Source organism: Manihot esculenta, chromosome 10, assembly GCF_001659605.2.
Source record: "Manihot esculenta cultivar AM560-2 chromosome 10, M.esculenta_v8, whole genome shotgun sequence".
Taxonomy (NCBI): Eukaryota; Viridiplantae; Streptophyta; class Magnoliopsida; order Malpighiales; family Euphorbiaceae; genus Manihot; species Manihot esculenta.
Genome location: NC_035170.2, coordinates 1,989,692 through 2,007,752, shown reverse-complemented (window position 1 = coordinate 2,007,752; position 18,061 = coordinate 1,989,692). Strand labels below are relative to the sequence as shown.

Below are 18,061 nucleotides of genomic sequence, written 5' to 3'. Positions count from 1 at the left end.
GGAAGAGCATTTGGTCGCTATGTGGAAGTAAATTAGTCGTTAAATTTTGGTCGCTAAATGGTCGCTGTTTTTGTCGCTAATTTAGTTGCTATTTAGTCGCTATTTGATCGCATCAGAGAAGAGCATTTGGTCGCTATGTGGAAGTAAATTGGTCGTTAAATTTTGGTCGCGAAATGGTCGTTGTTTTTGTCGCTAATTTGGTCGCTATTTAGTCGTATCAGAGAAGAGCAATTAGTCGCTATTTCGATATTTCGTCCCAAATTAATAGTAAAATTAAAAAAATATTTATTATTTAATTTATTTTTGTGGCTGATTAGTCACTAATAAATACATTTAAATCTGATTCATATCATTTTTTCAATAAATTCATAAACCTGCTATAATATCAATATGTACACACACATTCCAATACATAAAACATCAAAAACAATATATACACATCAACTTCATTTCATAATTCTGCAATCTAAAAGTCCAAAACATTACTATAGTTCAACACTAAGAAACTTAAAATATCTCAAAATACATAATGGATCCAACTAGTATCAAGTTCATATCATAAAATATATTATTTAAGTCAGTGAGTAATGACATCATGCTAATCCATATGTGAATCACCAAGAGATCTATGAGCTGGAGGACTATCAGATGATGATGGCATCAATGAGGAAGACTGCTGTCCCATCTTCGCTGCCTGTAGTTCTTCACGCATTTGAGCTATCATCTGATTTTGGTCTTCTACAAGTTTCTGCAAACTATTATACTTCTCTTCAAACTTTGCTTCAATTTCCTTCTTCCATTCAATCAATGTGAAACTATTCTACACTCTTAAGTTTTCATAACTGAAGTTATCTGGTAATGCAATATTATGAAGAATAACAATGACAAGAACTTACATGTATAACAAGAACTGGACAATTGACTTGCCGTATTTTGTCAATATTCTGCAAGTAATAGACAAGTTCTCCAATTAAAAGTTAATAAGAAATGTAATTTACTATTACAAAAAGGAATAGAATATCAAGGAAACTGGCACTAAACTCACCTTGTAAATGTCAAACCAAAATGTCATCTTGACAGGACACAAGACGCGTATGCCTGAAAGGATTGCACTGTGAAGAACAACTCCCCTCAACTTCTCTAAACGAGAAGCTAAATGCAGGGTAGGTCCCCTTCCAACAGATTGGCCATACAAGATCAAATCCTCTTCCTTAACTTCATATTCATTCATCAAACAATTGTACACGGCCTCTATATCAGAGTATGTGTTTAACTCAGAGGGCTATTAAAATTCCACAAATAACAACTGATCAGGCATGTAAAATTAGCATTGTAGGTGAAGACAAATGAACATGTAGGCATAAATTATTGAGACAAATAGTTTTTTTTTTTTTTTGGAGAAAAAAGGTAGCTATTCAAGATTTTAATTTAAAAAATACAGATAATTGATCTCATAGAATATATTTACCTTGCCAGAAGATGCCCCATATCCTGAAGACAAATGAACAGTTTATGCTATAAGTCCACCCAAGTACTGTAAAAAATAAATAAGAAAGCTATTGATCATTGATCAGTGAATGAGCCAAGTTCACAGTTCATTTACTTTCCATAGGCAGTTTCTCCCATGAAATTATTTGTGAATGAGCCAAGTCCACCCAAGAAATTGAGATTGAAAATCGGAATAAAATCGCATTTATTATCAAATTAAGTGAATGCAATTTTAAGAGGTTTATTAAATTAATTATAAAAATATTTAAAAATGATCTTCCTTTATTCTACGTGAAAGAGAATTTAATTAATATTAAATTGGTATATATTTTTTAATTTCAAAAGAAAGAAATCAGATTCCACCATGTTCTATTGCACCTTAAACGAGAATTTGTTTATGTTACAATAGTATACTCGTGATTATTAATTATGATAAAAATTAATCATTATTGTAACACTTGTGAATAACAACACAAATTTATATGAAATTTGTATGACACTTGCAATTATAATCATTATTGTATTCTAATCATTTATCGGTTGTAACCAGAAGACAAGAGAATTTGAATACCAAGAGAAATATATATTAACATGCAATTCCAAAATAGAGGCTCCTTTTTCTTCTCAAACAAACAAAGAAAATTTACAGGATTACTTCACGAACCCCACCAAGACAAAGAAAATCAGATATCAAAAAAAAAAAAAAGACATAACGGTTAAATAAATAAATAAACATGAAGTGAAATGATTAGTCAAGCATTGAATAACTCCTCACTGTAGGCAATAGGCATGTACCTCATCAACAACTCCAGTGGGAATTTTCCACACCCCTGTTCCTCGAAATCTGCCACTTTTTTCCTAGACAACAAGCACCTAACAACCAAGAAGATTCTCGTTCAAGACCAGCAATATATGTATGTGAGTCTAAAACAAGAAGTTAACAGCCAAGAGGATTCCCATTTTAAGATCAACAACATACATGTGAGAGTTAGACAGCAAACACATGGGGAAAGGGATGAACTAAATTGAGACCTATGTTTATATCAATAGAAAACTCAGCTTTTGGATTAGAGGAATGATGAAAGTAAAGAACATTAACATATCTGTTTTAAAGAGAATAAGGATAAGTGACATAAAATAAAAGCAAAGCAGAATAAGAGCAAGCGGAAACTGTAAAAGAGGTTGCAGAAAATACCTCTCTTTTGTCATTAATGACAATAGCACCTGATGACCGATGGATTTCTTCACCCCGGACCAGGGGCTTAACCACCGCTAAAGGCCCATAACATAGAGGCCCACGTATCTGATATACCCAACAAGCCTGGCTCATTCAACCTTCAAGACCGGGCTCGGCCCAGCTTCTTCAGTCATAACGGCCCAGCCCACACGAAGCAGGCTCTCTCCTCTCAAGCCTAACGTCCGGCCCGACTTTCGGCCCAACCCAGGATCCAGAGTAATATTCACCAGACAGCCTGGCAGATCCGCTTAAACGTACGCACGAGGAGAATCAGAGGCCGTTACGCATGGAGCAGGCAGCTGATACCCTAGTACCTCCGAATCCGCATGGCAGAGACGCGTGGCCCAATCCTGGAGAGGCCTTTATACGTCACCAGCAAGCAAGACAATGTATAAAAGAGGAGTCCCCTCCTCAGGAAACTTAAGCCTTATTCTGTAATACATAAACCCTTGTAAAACCCTATTCTATTGGATCTCAGATCATCAATTGGCGCCGTTTGTGGGAAACGAAGGAGATCTTTTCATCACCGGAGTTTTCACTTTCAAAACCCACTGAGATCCACGATGGCAAACCTCCAAGAAAGTAACCTTAACACCCCAAATGACTTGAGCTCTGCCCAAGAAGGGCAGCAGTTCTCTTTTTCTAGCCCTACAACGCTGAATAACCAAACGCCTATTCCTCTTAATCCCTCGCCAAGCTTGGCAGGGAATACTCCCACCATGATCCTGTCCAACCAGGACATTCAAACTATGGCTCTCCAGCTACAGACTACTGCTCACTGGTTGGGGCAGATAATGCAACAGAGGGGACTTAGCACCCCAATGAATACACTCCCAGTGGTGGAAGAACCCAGAACCAATGAGCCCCGACCCACCTCTGACCGCCTCCAAACTAACAGCCATGACGCCAGGGAAGAAGAAGAACCGGAGGCCCGGATCCATGGGAGAAGGGCAAGGGAGTTGATAGAAAATGAGGAGGCGGACAACTATTCTGCCAAAACAACCAGGGAAACGGGAACTGAAACGGAGGAGGAGGAAGGCAGTTTGGGCAAAAGCTCCAGCCCTGAAGATGAGAAGATGAACCAAAAGCTGAAAAGGTTGAAAGAGCAGCTCCTGGCCGAGCTAGGTAAGAAAGATCAGAGTCAAACCTCCTTGCCTACTTCTTCTCCCTTCTCAAAGTTAGTACAGCAGGAGACCGTTCCCAAGAAGTTTATGATGCCGCCGATGGCGGCCTATAATGGGGCTGGTAACCCGAGAGAGCATGTCATGAACTATAAGACCTTCATGGAGTTGCAAACTCTGTCAGATGCTCTGATGTGCAAGGTGTTCCCAACAACGCTCTCGGGACCAGCGAGGGCATGGTTCAACAGCCTGGAGGCCGGAAGCATTAAAAGTTTCGGAGATCTTGCCACCCGCTTCATCAGCCGGTTCGTAGCCGGGGTGCCAGCAGATAGGAAGACGAGCTATCTGGAAACAGTGAGACAAAAAGCTGGTGAATCCCTCAGAGAGTATGTCGCCCGTTTCAATACGGAGGCCCTGCAGATTCCCGAGCTTGACGAAGGAAGGGCGGTAGAGGCCATGCAAAAGGGAACAACCTCTGCCGAGTTCTTTGGTTCTCTGAGCAGGAAACCTCCGACCTCACTGGCCGAGTTGATGAAGAGGGCAGAAAAGTATATAAGGCAGGATGACGCCTTAGTAACGAGTAGATTTGCCAAAGGGGTGGCAAGAAAAGAGAAAGCCCCGGAGGAGGGGAGGCCGGAGAAACACGAGAAGAAGCGTGGAAAGAGGCCTGAGCCGTATAAGCAGGCCTGGGAAAGAAGGGATCAAAGGCCTCCTCCTCCTCGGGTTCTTGAACCAAGAGTGCTCCCTCCTTGGGTCCTGGAGAAACCGACTCCATTAAATGCGTCCAGAGCCGAGGTGCTCATGGCTGTCCAGGATAAGGAGTTTCTCCAGTGGCCCAAACCTTTGAAGTCGGAAGCAGACCAACGGAATCCTGACAAGTATTGTCAATATCATCGGACGCATGGCCACGATACCAACAGCTGCTTCCAGTTGATAGCAGAAATCGAGAGGTTGATAAAAAGGGGGCACCTAAAGAATTTTGTGAAGAAATCGGAGGGGCAGAGGCCTCAGCCCGGCCCGGCAGCTCAGACGCCGAGAAGAATTGGAGGTGGTCCAGTGAATGATGGGTCCAGTGGGACCATCAACATGATTGTTGGAGGAACGGGAGGACGGATGAGCCGTCGAGGCAAGAAAAGAAACCGGGAAGGAGAGACCAGCAATGCGGAAGTCATGCAGATCGTTGACCATTCTCCCCTGACCATCACCTTCTCCTCAGAAGATGCTCAGGGCATTCAGATGCCCCACGATGACGCGCTTGTCATTGAAGCCATCATTCATAATTATCGGGTAAAGAAGGTTTTGGTAGACGACGGGAGCAAGGTCAACCTGTTGCCATACAGAGTGTTCCAGCAGATGGGGATTCCGGAAGAGCAGCTAGTCCGAGACCAGGCACCAATCAAGGGGATCAGAGGGGCACCGGTACTCGTAGAAGGAAAAGTGAAGCTGGCTCTTACTTTGGGAGAAGCGCCCAGAGCTCGTACCCATCATGAGGTGTTTTTGGTGGTCAAGCTCCCGCTGAGTTACAACGCGATTTTGGGGAGACCGGCGTTGTTCAACTTTGAAGTTGTTACTAGCATCAGATATTTGGCACTCAAGTTCCCAACAGAGGAAGGAGTGGGGATAGTACAGGGCAGCCAGGAAGAAGCAAGGGCAGTATACTTGGCCACAGTGACGGAACCGAGCTCAACCGGAGAAGCGCTTGACTCGGAAGTTCTGGAGGTCAGGGATGAGACAAAGGAAGCCCGGACAGAGCCCGTTGGAGAGCTGGAGACCTTCTCCCTATCAGAAGAAGAAGCGAGTAAGGTCTTCAGTCTCAATGCCGGCCTCACCAAAGAACAAAAAGGTAAAGCCATGGCCCTGATCCGAAGTCACTCGCTGACCTTCGCATGGAAGCCCTCGGACATGCCGGGAATTGACCCAAAAGTGATGACACACCAACTGAATGTCCTCCCCGAGGCCAAGCCTGTAAAGCAGAAGAAGAGAGTAGTGGGAAGAGAGAAGCAGCAAGCCACCCGGGAGGAAGTGCAGAAGCTAGAAGAGGCAGGTTTTATTAGGGAAGTTATGTACCCGCAGTGGTTGGCAAATCCTGTGTTAGTTAAAAAAGCAAATGGCAAATACAGGATGTGCATAGATTTTACTGACCTGAATAAGGCCTGCCCTAAAGATTGTTACCCCCTCCCTGACATTAATAAAATGGTCGACTCAACGGCCGGATTTGATTATATGTCCTCTTTGGATGCTATGTCTGGTTACCACCAAATCCCAATGGAAAAGACGGATGAAGACAAGACCTCATTTATAACCGAAGATGGAACATACTGTTATAGGGCTATGCCCTTCGGGTTAAGAAATGCGGGGGCAACTTATCAGAGGTTGATGAATAAAATTTTCAGAAACCAGATCGGCAGAAACGTGGAAGTGTATGTGGATGACATGGTGGTCAAAAGTTCAACTTTCCAACAACACACGACAGATTTGAGGGAAGTATTTGGGGTATTAGATCAGTACAGAATGAAGTTGAACCCAGCAAAGTGTGCCTTCTTCATCAGAGGAGGAAAGTTCTTGGGATACATGGTGAGCGGAAGAGGCATCGAGCCCAATCCGGAGAAGATAGAAGCCATATTGAATATGCCAGAGCCGACCTGTGTAAGGGACGTCCAGAGATTAACTGGGAGAGTAGTGGCGCTTAACCGATTTATGTCGAGGTCGGCAGAAAAGTGTTTACCATTTTTCAAAAAATTGAGGAAGGTTTCGAATTTTGAATGGACAGAAGACTGCCAAAAAGCCTTCACAGAGCTTAAGGAATACCTCAGCTCGCCTCACGTGCTCAGCAGCCCCATAAAAGGGGAAGAACTCCTAATATACTTGGCAGCCTCAGAGCAAGCAGTCAGCGCAGTACTAGTAAGGGTGGAAGAAGGAGAGCAGAAGCCTGTCTTCTACGTCAGCAAGGTGCTTAGAGATACCGAAGTCAAATATTCAAACATAGAAAAATCGGCTTATGCCCTGTTGTTGGCAGTCCGGAAATTCAAAGTTTATTTAGAAGGCCATCAAGGAGTTGTGATGACAGATCAACCCCTAAAGAAGATTTTACGCAGGCCGGAAACTTCAGGGCGAATGTTGGCTTGGTCCGTAGAGATCAGCCCCTATTGTTTGGAATACCGACCTCGGACAGCTATAAAATCTCAAGCGTTGGCTGACTTCATAGCAGAATGCTCATTCAATGAGAAGAAGGAAGGATCATCCTCGGAGACACTGAGAAAGGAGGGAGAGGGAGAGCTTTCCCAAGAATTTAACTGGAAACTACACATAGACGGAGCATCAGGCGCTGAGGGCAGTGGCGCTGGGGTAATGCTTAAAGGGCCGGAGGGCTTTAAAGTATGTTATGCTTTACGGATGGAGTTCAAGGCTTCCAACAATATGGCCGAATATGAGGCCTTGGTGAATGGAATGTTGGTAGCCTTGGAAGTAGGGGTAACCGACCTCGAAGTAAATAGCGACTCTCAATTGGTGATCAACCAGGTCACGGGAGTATATCAGGCTAGGGACCCTATCATGCAGAACTATCTTGATAAAGTCAAAACTATAGAGGCCGAGCTCACGAGTCGGGGAGTTATCGTCAGATTTCAAAGGATACCTCGAGATGAAAACGAGGAGGCAGACCTGCTTAGTCGGTTGTCCAAAGAAGAACTAGAACAGCTTCCCGATGAAGTATATATACAGCATGTCCGTACACCTGCTTTCAAAAAGGCAAACACGACACTGCAGGTGGAACAAAGCCTAACATGGATAAGTCCTTATCTAAAATACTTAGAGAAGGGTGAGCTCCCTGAAGATAAAGACGAAGCCAGAAAGATAGCAGCTCGAGCTGCCAATTACCAAGTAATAAGGGGAACCTTATACAGAAAAGGGAAGTCCAGCCCATGGCTCCGATGTGTGAGCCCGGAAGAGGCTACGCGGATAATGGAAGAGGTACATAGAGGCCTATGTGGAGCTCACGAGGGAGCAGGGACATTAGCCAACAAAATATTCAGGCAAGGATACTATTGGCCCACTGTTAAAAAAGAAGCAGAAGAGTTTGTCCGGAGGTGCGACGTATGTCAGAGATTTGCTAACGCCATCAGGACCCCTGCCACTCCTCAAGCAAGCATATCCAGTCCATGGCCTTTCTCACAGTGGGGAATTGACATCCTGGGACCTTTCCCCAAGACTACGGGGCAAAGGAAATTTGTAGTGGTGGTTGTGGAATATTTCTCGAAATGGCCAGAGGCAGAAGCAATAGCCACAATCACAGCCAGAAAGATGATAGATTTTGTATGGGGGCATATCATCTGCAGATTTGGCATACCCAGAGTGCTTATCTCAGACAACGGCAGACAATTTGACTGCAGCACTTTCAAAACCTTCACGACAAACATGGGCATATGGCATAAGTTCTCCTCCGTGGCTCATCCTCAGACTAATGGCCAAACAGAAGTCACTAACAGAGCAATCCTCCAAGGATTAAAGAAGCGGCTGGATGGTGCAAAGGAGAATTGGGCAGAAGAACTCAATAGCATCCTATGGGCACTCCGAACTACTCCAAGAGCACCCACTAAAGAAACACCGTTCGCACTCGCTTACGGCACAGAGGCCGTAGTTCCAGTTGAGTTGCAGATCCCCACTCATCGAGTCCAATTTGTTAGTGAGGACACTAATGGGGACAAGTTAAGAAGCAACCTGGATGCTCTTGAAGAAGTCAGGGAAGAAGCCCAAGTCCGGACTGCTGCTTATCAACAACGAGCAGCACGATATTACAACCAAAAGGTCAGGGAAAGAAGCTTGAAGGTAGGGGACTTGACCTTAAGAAACCTGGAAGCTACAGGAAAAAGAGTAGCCGCAGGCAAATTAGCACCAACCTGGGAAAGACCTTTCAAGGTAACAAAAGTGGTCAAGCCAGGGGTATACCGAATCGAAGACATGCAAGGAAACCCCGAGCCCCACGCTTGGAACATCCAACACTTAAAAAGGTATTTTCCTTGAAATATTCGTAAAGAAAAAACGTTGTATTTTGACAGACATGAGTAAATAAAAATTGTTTATACAATGTGATTATCTTCATGAATAACGTTCTACATAAGATCCCCTGAAACAAGGCCTCAGTTAGGCACAAAACCAGCTGAGATGACGAAGCGACAGTAAGGCCAATGAGCCTGAATCTTGTACAAAACCCCAAAGTAAACAACCGGCGAGGCCCCGAGGTCGTCCCGGAAATTCAAAGAAAACCAGGATCCCGTAAGATCTCCTGGAAACAAAAAACAACCGGCGAGGCCCCGAGGTCGTCCCGGAAATTCAAAGAAAACCAGGATCCCGTAAGATCTCCTGGAATCAAAAACAACCGGCGAGGCCCCGAGGTCGTCCCGAAAATTCAAAGAAAACCAGGATCCCGTAAGATCTCCTGGAAACAAAAAACAACCGGCGAGGCCCCGAGGTCGTCCCGGAAATTCAAAGAAAACCAGGATCCCGTAAGATCTCCTGGAATCAAAAACAACCGGCGAGGCCCCGAGGTCATCCCGGAAATTCAAAGAAAACCAGGATCCCGTAAGATCTCCTGGAAACAAAAAACAACCGGCGAGGCCCCGAGGTCGTCCCGGAAATTCAAAGAAAACCAGGATCCCGTAAGATCTCCTGGAAACAAAAACAACCGGCGAGGCCCCGAGGTCGTCCCAGAAATTCAAAGAAAACAAGGATCCCGTAAGATCTCCTGGAAACAAAAACAACCGGCGAGGCCCCGAGGTCGTCCCGGAAATTCAAAGAAAACCAGGATCCCGTAAGATCTCCTGGAAACAAAAATAGGTCGGTGAAGGACTTAAGAGCCTCCCGAAATGAAAAATTTCCCCACACCACATGCAGGGACAACTTATAAAATCCAATTCCGACCTCGGAAAGAGAAGAGCCCAGAGCTGTAAAAAAAAAAAAAAAAAAAAAAACTCAAGGTACGAAGGAAGAGGCCGAACTTCCAGCTCGGATAGTCAGATTCCGACCTACTAAAAAGGCACAAGGCCTAATAGCTAAAAAAGCGCCGATCTCGAAATAGATGCTAACAATAAAAGTTTAGCTACAGAGCAAGAGACCTCGCTCTCAGCTCGGATAGATCTATGTTCACCAAGGCTGAAGACCGAGCTCCCAGCACGGATAGACTTACATCCTCAAAAGCTGAAGGAATAAAGGCTAATAAAAAAGGCCGAGCTCTCTCCAAAAGGACTCATAAATGAAGAAATCCTTAGGAGGATAAAAAGGCTATAATCAAAGCCTAAATCAGTTTATATAAAACAAATATACAAAGTCACAACCAAGAAAGAAGGACTAAAAGCAAAAAATAGACATGATTGTTGCCATTAAAAAGGTACGAGATTTGATCTCTCAGACTATCAGCTAAGAGCTGAGCTCGCAACTTAAGATTAATTCAGAGCTTATGAATGAAAATATGTAGTTCACATCACAAATACGAAAGATAAATTTCAAGAAATATGAAAAACAAAAAAGAGGAAACCGATATTTCATTAATGACTGTTACAATTTATCTCTCCGGCGAGGTGGGAGGATAAATAGTCCTTAAAGGACTTACATCAGTAAGAACACCCTCGCCTATATTATCTCTATTTACAGTCACCTCCGAAAGAAGCTCGGTGTCCTTTGGGCCAGAGCTCTGAACATTAATAGTAGGGGCAACTTCTGACCCAGGGTGGAGGCCTTCTTTCTCAGAATCAGGATCATCTTCCTCCGACCCTAGCTCGGATTCCCCTGAAGAAGACTCAGATGGCCGGTCTATGTTCCTTCGGGAATCTCCTCGGGGCAAAGGGAAATCATCCTCCCCATATAGCACTGACTCGCCATCTGAGTCCACTTCGCGCCTACGAAGCTTGGCCAAAGGAATATCAGGAGCCTGTCTAGCTTCTCTTAAACCGCGATTGTAGCCAGTTACATACATGCGGAAGGCCTTATCAATGATAGCCTGTTTCATTTCACCAGAAGCTTTATACTCATCAAGATGTTCTTCACAAGCCTCAGCTACAAATTCCTTAAATTCAGAAGAGTCTTTGTAGTCCTGAAGATGAGCTTCACAGGCCTGTTCAATTTTAACCTTCAGCTCATCAGACTCCTGATACTCCGCTATACACTGTTCACGCTTTAGCTGAGCCTTCCCTTCGGCATACTTTACCACCTCGAGCAGGGCTAAACATTTACGTTCCAAAGCCCTGACTTCATTTTTTAGCTGTTGTTGGCGAAAGTTGAACTCTTCAGCCGATGAAGACAGATCTTTGATACGTTCAGAACTTGTGCCCAATTCCTGCTCAAGGACCTCCACCCGGGCTAGGGCACTTTCCCTCTGAGCCCTCACCTCATTCAGGTGAGCTTGAAGCCCTTCAAAATCGGCCTTTAAGGCCTCATATTGGCGCTGGACCTCAGCTTTTTGGCTTACAGCCTCATCCCTCTCCTGAAGGGCCGCTGTCATAGAGGACAGCTGCTTTACAACCTCTACACAACGAGCTTCCACCTCAGCTGCCCTCTCATCGGACTCTTGGAGAACGCGAGTACGAGACAGCTCTGACTCCAGGGATTTGCTATGTTCTGTCGCCTCAGCCGCTCTGTCCTCAGCTCTTTTAGAGGCCTCCAGCGCAGAATGCAACTCCACCTGGAGAGACTGGATCTGTTCCCGGGCGGCCGCCAGGTGGCCCCTCGCTTCACTGGTGGCAGTCAGGTTTTCATCGCGACGCTCTTCTTCGATCCGGCGGTCCACGGACTCCCGGAGAGAGAGGTCACGGGCATCCACCTCCATAAATAGGCCCGACACCTAGTACGGCAGAACAATTGTCAAGAAAAGAAACAAAGCAAACTCAAAGAGAAGTGAAAAAAATAACTTACCATCAGAAGCATTTCTCTAATCGTGGATCCGAGCTCCTCACGGGAGCGAGATTGGAAGGACACCTGCTCCTTGGTACAACTGGCCAAGTAACCAGTCAGGGCCAGAAGACGAGGATCCGAAGCCTCTGTTATTCCGCCGAACATCCACTCCCGGAGAAGTGCGGCAACAGCAGTGGCCGGAGACTCAGAAGTGATGCCTGATAGGTTCAGAACGTTGTCAGTAGGGGACGACGAAGGAACAGCAGAAACACCCTTCCCCTTCCCAATGGGAGAAAGAGGTGGGGAAGGACCCGCAGCAGTCCTGGATTTCTTCCGAGCAGGAGATGGGGCAGGCGTTCCAGAAGGGGTCGGACGCTTGCCCCCGGTCTTTGATGGGACGCCCTCAGATCCCTCAGGCTCAGTCCTCACAGGGGCAGGGGCACCTTTAGCAGAAACCTCTGGGCTTTGATCCTCTAGGACGATGATCTCCATCCCTATCCCAGAGGTCTCCTTGTCTTCAACAGGGGACTCAGACTTTCCCCCTGACACCCCCTCAGTAGAATGGGCAGCACCCCGCTCCACTTGTTCAAGAACTTGGGTCTGCTCCACAATAGCTAGGGAAGTTTCCCTCACGACCTCTGAGGAGGCTGGAGCAGATCTAGACCCTTCAGCAAGCGTCAAAGTTGAGCTCGACCCACCGCGGCTTGATGGCCGAGCTGACTTAGTGCTGCGAGAGCTCGGCTTGGAAGCTCGAGAAGAAGCTTTGACGGGAGGTCGGCTGACCTTCTTGAAGGAAGCAATCTGAGCCAGCTCCGCAGCAATCTCAGCTACCGAACGCCCATCCCCAAAGGCGTCAAAAATTGCATGCATATTCTCCCGAGACAGGTCAAAGTTCTTGGGGAAATTGATGCCATCCATTTTAACCTCAGAAGCTGCAAAAAACAAGAAGTTATAAAGAGTCAGCATATTTTCTGATATTACGAGCAAAGAAGAAACAGAATAACTGGACAAAGCACTATACCCGTGTCACGGATATCCCTAAGGTTGGAAGCAAACATACACTTTTCGACGTCATACTTCCTCTCAACGGAAGTCAGTCGAAGCAGCCCCACCTGCTCAATAAGACTCAATTGGGGCAAATCGTTACAGCCCGGAAAGATCTCTCCCCACGTTAGATCTACTTCCCACGATCGGCAGGACCCTAATTTCAGCTCCGCCACAAGGAAATTCTCTACCCAGCCCTTTATAGAATCCTTATAACCCGTGAGAAGAGATAACCCATTACGGGGGGAAAAGTAATAGAAGTTTTGCTTCGCCCTAACCAGGCGGAAAAAGGTGACAAACAGACAGGCCGTGGGTGTAAAACCCCAACCCAGACAGATACACTCAACACAAGACATGAATAAAATAGAGTTTGGGGATAACATCCGAGGAGTTACCCCGAAGTATTCGAAGACCTCAGTAAAGAAAGGGGAAAAAGGAAATGGCAGACCGAATTCCCTTTGCTTTAGAAAGAACACTATACGGCGATTCTCTTGGGGATCGATCAAACCAGGAGGGGGAGGGTAAGGAAGAACTATCCTCTCATTGGGAAGAGGCGCTCGAATAAGATACAGTGGAGTATCTAAGAGCCTCCGAGAAATATGCTTAGTTATGTTGGAAGGTGTAATATGCGACTCAAGGTCAAAAACATCAGGAAGCTTTGAACTTGCCATGGAAGAACAAGGAAGCGTACCTGAGAACACGATGGGATGAAAAACCGTACAAGGAGTTGCAGGAAGACAGAGAGCAGACAAGAGCTAGTTCTTCAAAAGACAGAAGGAATTCGAAACGAAAGGTAATTATGAGGCAGGGCGTTGATCTGAACAGTTTTGTCTTGGAGCGGCGCGATCATTAATTGTTCTCGAAGTTTACCCTCTCAACGGTTAGGTAATAACCGGCGAGACGGTAAAGGGGCAAAAGGATGATCGCTGGGCTTATCTACATCTATCAAGGGCCAAGTACACGATGACAACCCATCATTTAAAAGCCCATTCGCCATCCACATAATACAAGCCCAACTCATCAGTCAGAGCAACTTAGCCTACTACTTTACCATCCCTATGGTAAATGCCGAGGAAACAGAGGGGCAAGTCATGAAAAGACTCAAAAGTACAAGCAAATGGGAGCATGATAAAGGTCAGACTTGCTCATCACTTAAAAAGTTATAAGATTTGATTTATCGTTATTAAACAAAGGCTGTGAGATCGGAAAGAGGAGCCAAGAGCACCTCGGGATCATACAGAGCTGAGAGCTCAGAAATTAACTCAAGGATTAAAAGGCCGAGCTCACAGGTCGGATTAGTCTAGCTCGGAAAACATAACTTGAGAGCTCGGTCGGCTAAAGGAGGCTCAAAGCTCAATCCATCAAGAAAAGACCGAGCTCACAGGTCGGTTAGTCAAGCTCGGAAGAGTAAAACCGCCCGTCCAATTGGTTAAATAGGCCTGAGGCTCGGCTCATCGACTAAAAGAAGAAGTTCACGAAATACGGTCAATTCAGCTTGGAAAAAAAAAACAGAACAAAAGTTAGTTGGCTAAAGCTACGAAGAAGAGCAATATCAGTACTTCATCCATGACAGAGAAAAGAACAAGCTCAAGTATGAAAAACAAGCATTTCATTAAAGGAAAAGTACATTACAGCACGTTACAAAGGCCTACATTACAGAATGGAAGACCACCCTTAAAGGATTTACATATCCAGATACTTCATCATCTATGATTATCACCTACCCTACTATTCTAGTCTTCAGTTCGGAGGACTTCTCGCAGCTCGGAATGTGAGTTTTTCAGAAAAGGCCAAGATCTGTCCTGCTATTATAGGGGAACTGAACAAGTTGATTCCCATAAGCATTTCTCACTGTCCCCCTGGGCAAACGGTCGGTTACCCGAATGTGATGCACGGTACATTCGAACAAGCTCAGATATTGTATGCCGGCTGTGCACCACACATGAAAAACATAAGTCTTCGGGCTATGGCCCCGAAGAGATCGCGAAGTACACATTCGAAGAAATCGCTGGAGACTTGACTGAGTGCAGCAGATCCCAGTCTCACATAATACTGGTACTTCACATCGAAGGGAGCAATAATACTGGTACTTCAGATCAAAAGGAACAATAAGCTGAGCATTTGCGCCACTTCCATTTATATCAAAAGAAGATAACAGGGGGGGGGGAGGTCGACCAGAAATCCTGGACGAAGTAGTTTCAGCAACTTGCCGAATGGTCCCACCCATCGACCGCCCTACCAGAAGGATCTCCGAAACAACGTTCCAACTCCTTAGAGGTAACCTTCAATCCTCAAAAATTTTGAATTGACTCATCTTCATCTCAGGTACTGCAAAAGGGTCCCAAAACAGAGATAAGTTAGGATAATCTTCCGTCGAGATGATAAAAGCGAGATCAAAGCAAATTCCTGGGGCAATACAAAAATCCCGCCGGAAGAAGGAAATAGACAGACAAATTTGAAAGAAAAATCCCTTTGCTCCCATAGAATGCCTGGGACTGGTAAGGAGGCGATGTTAATATATATCCGAAAGTTTGTATTTTGCAGGACAGGGGAGCCGAATTCTCAACTAATGCCGTCAGAGTCCTTAAAAGGTATTCATGGGAAAGGAAAGAAAGGACATGTCCAGATAATGATGACAAGAAAGCAAAGATAGCAGAAAACGCGGAAAGTAAAGAAAAGCCCGAAAGAGGAAAGAGCATATAGGATTCAGAAACTGCGCAACGATAAAAAGAGGAAAGGGTATTATAAAGACACCTAGACACGAACAGACGCGGCCATAATGGTTCTTGATATTCACCCCCTCGGCAGTTGGAGCAATAACTCCCGAGAAGGTGAAGGGGCAATTGATGACCGATGGATTTCTTCACCCCGGACCAGGGGCTTAACCACCGCTAAAGGCCCATAACATAGAGGCCCACGTATCTGATATACCCAACAAGCCTGGCTCATTCAACCTTCAAGACCGGGCTCGGCCCAGCTTCTTCAGTCATAACGGCCCAGGCCACACGAAGCAGGCTCTCTCCTCTCAAGCCTAGTGTCCGGCCCGACTTTCGGCCCAACCCAGGATCCAGAGTAATATTCACCAGACAGCCTGGCAGATCCGCTTAAACGTACGCACGAGGAGAATCAGAGGCCGTTACGCATGGAGCAGGCGGCTGATACCCTAGTACCTCCGAATCCGCATGGCAGAGACGCGTGGCCCAATCCTGGAGAGGCCTTTATACGTCACCAGCAAGCAAGACAATGTATAAAAGAGGAGTCCCCTCCTCAGGAAACTTAAGCCTTATTCTGTAATACATAAACCCTTGTAAAACCCTATTCTATTGGATCTCAGATCATCAGCACCAATACCTACTCTATGTGAAGCATTAGTAGGGATTGTACTTGCAGTTTCAGGAATCCAGTAAGCAAGCATAAGGTAACTTGGCTCAGCACGGTGGTACCAAAATCCTTCCTGTAAAAATATTTTATGTTTGTCCTGAACTTCATGTCTCACCAAAAGGGGAATCATCCATATAAAATTTCACATAGGCGACCACCAAAATTATCATTTTGATTCAAGAATGAATATATCCAACCCTACCACAGTTGCTTTTGGAAAATAATGCAACAAGATGGGCTCCTTACGATATTTCACAGGATAAAATTGTTGGGTGTACAACTGACTGTTTACTCCATCTAAAATGCACATAATTGACTTATCTTAAGAGATCATAATTAGAGAGTAATTGGATAATTATATGGGCATCAACCCTTACATACTGTGGCCACTTCATTTTACAGAAGCATAAAATGATTACCTTAACTGCAGTTTCTACAAGATTTACAAGTTCAATGGGTAACTTAATCCAAACTCCCCTCTTCGCCTGCATAAAAGATAAGCTAAAAGGCATTTCAGTACTATCACAATTGCTACTAACTCAAACTAGCGAGTAAACTAGTAAATACTTGATTAACCACATAACTGATTTACCAGTAAACATATTAACTCATAGGCATGCTTAGATAAAATTGTACTAGAGTAACAAATACCTGTTGCCTCCACAGTGATAATGAAGCTCTGAGCAAGGTGAGAAATACGTCAGGTTCCATAGGCTCCTTCATGTAAACTATTACACCCTCATGATCATCATTAGATGCAGGAAGCGATTTAACATGATTAACACCATTTTCAATTGGTGCAGAATTTCCCAAAATTGACACAGATTCACAGTAAATTAAGTCAAGGGGCCTGCATAAGCACACAAATAAATAGAGGGAAAAAAAAAAGTTATCTGCCCCAACCATGTAAAATTTTCTCATATTCTAGTAGACATATACGAGAGCAAACTTTCCATATTTCAGGCATGAAGATAAACTCATTTCAAATCTTAAACTTCAAATTTGCAAAAGAACGCAGGCACAAGAACAACATTCTAAAATTCAACCATTAGAATAATAATCCCAAAACACACTAAATTCTTACGTACATAGCAAGCTCAAGCTGAAAATCGAGTAAAATGTTGGTCATAAGAAAGAAAATATACATGGATTAGGAGCTAATCGAACATTTAATAAGATACCTCAAACAAGAAAGTTACACAACCAACACTTTTCTCAATAGTGACTCAATACTCTTTATAAAAAAAAAATTACTTACCTTTTACAGTTGCTGATGAGGATTGAGGACTGAGAACTGAGGAAGATTGAGGGCTGAGGAAGACAGAGGATTGAGGACAACCAAGTTGCTGACGGCGCGGAGAGCCGATGGACTGGAGAGCGACGACCGACGATTGCGTGGAGAGCGACGACCGACGCCGACGATTGTGTGGAGGAGTCGACGTTGCTAACTAAGTCGCACATCCGCAACGTAGTGAAGATCGATGACCCGAGTTAGCCGCGATGGTTAATCGATCGATGTCGGGAGGAGAGTGGAGGTTGGTTGGACGGTGGACAGTGGACCCGCTGGAAGTGGTGGAGCTCAGTGCTCAGAGAAGAGGCAGAGGCATGTGTGACGTGAGGCGGCGTAGAATGGAGATTAGCGTCTCTACTCAATGGCACGACTTTTAGATTTAGGGCAAATAAGGGTACATTTTAAAACGACGTAGTATAGGTGATTTCGGTTCGGTTCGGTCTAATAAAAAATTTTGAATTTAAAATCGAACCGAACCGAAATTACCGATTTTTCAAAAAATTAAATTCGAATCAAACCGAATTAAAAATAAAATCGAATCAAATTTTCGAAATTAATCGGTTCGGTCGGTTATTTCGGTTTAAACCGAATATTGCTCACCCCTAGCCGACGCCGATT

The 18,061-nt window shown here is 44.7% G+C and overlaps 1 protein-coding gene across 9 annotated transcripts; it reads right to left on the bottom strand.

Moving 5' to 3' along the window:
- Nucleotides 1–420: 420 nt before the first annotated feature.
- Nucleotides 421–17,812, bottom strand: LOC110604501 (nudix hydrolase 2). Of its 9 annotated transcripts, none has more exons than XM_043960597.1 (10): nt 17,411–17,811; nt 16,804–17,002; nt 16,572–16,637; nt 16,117–16,225; nt 2,684–2,712; nt 2,284–2,361; nt 1,469–1,534; nt 1,046–1,282; nt 897–944; nt 680–755 (listed from the first exon to the last, which is right to left on the bottom strand). In XM_043960597.1, the coding sequence occupies exons 1-6, from the start codon at nt 17,611–17,613 to the stop codon at nt 2,347–2,349; spliced, it is 621 nt and encodes a 206-aa protein (XP_043816532.1). In that variant the 5' UTR covers nt 17,614–17,811; the 3' UTR covers nt 680–755; nt 897–944; nt 1,046–1,282; nt 1,469–1,534; nt 2,284–2,346. The 9 variants fall into 9 exon arrangements, with proteins under 9 accessions (XP_043816534.1, XP_043816535.1, XP_043816532.1 ...); XM_043960598.1 differs by having other exon boundaries at nt 1,469–1,491; XM_043960599.1 differs by lacking the exon at nt 17,411–17,811 and having other exon boundaries at nt 421–748; nt 1,046–1,215; nt 1,469–1,491; nt 16,572–16,653; nt 16,804–16,937.
- Nucleotides 17,813–18,061: the final 249 nt, after the last annotated feature.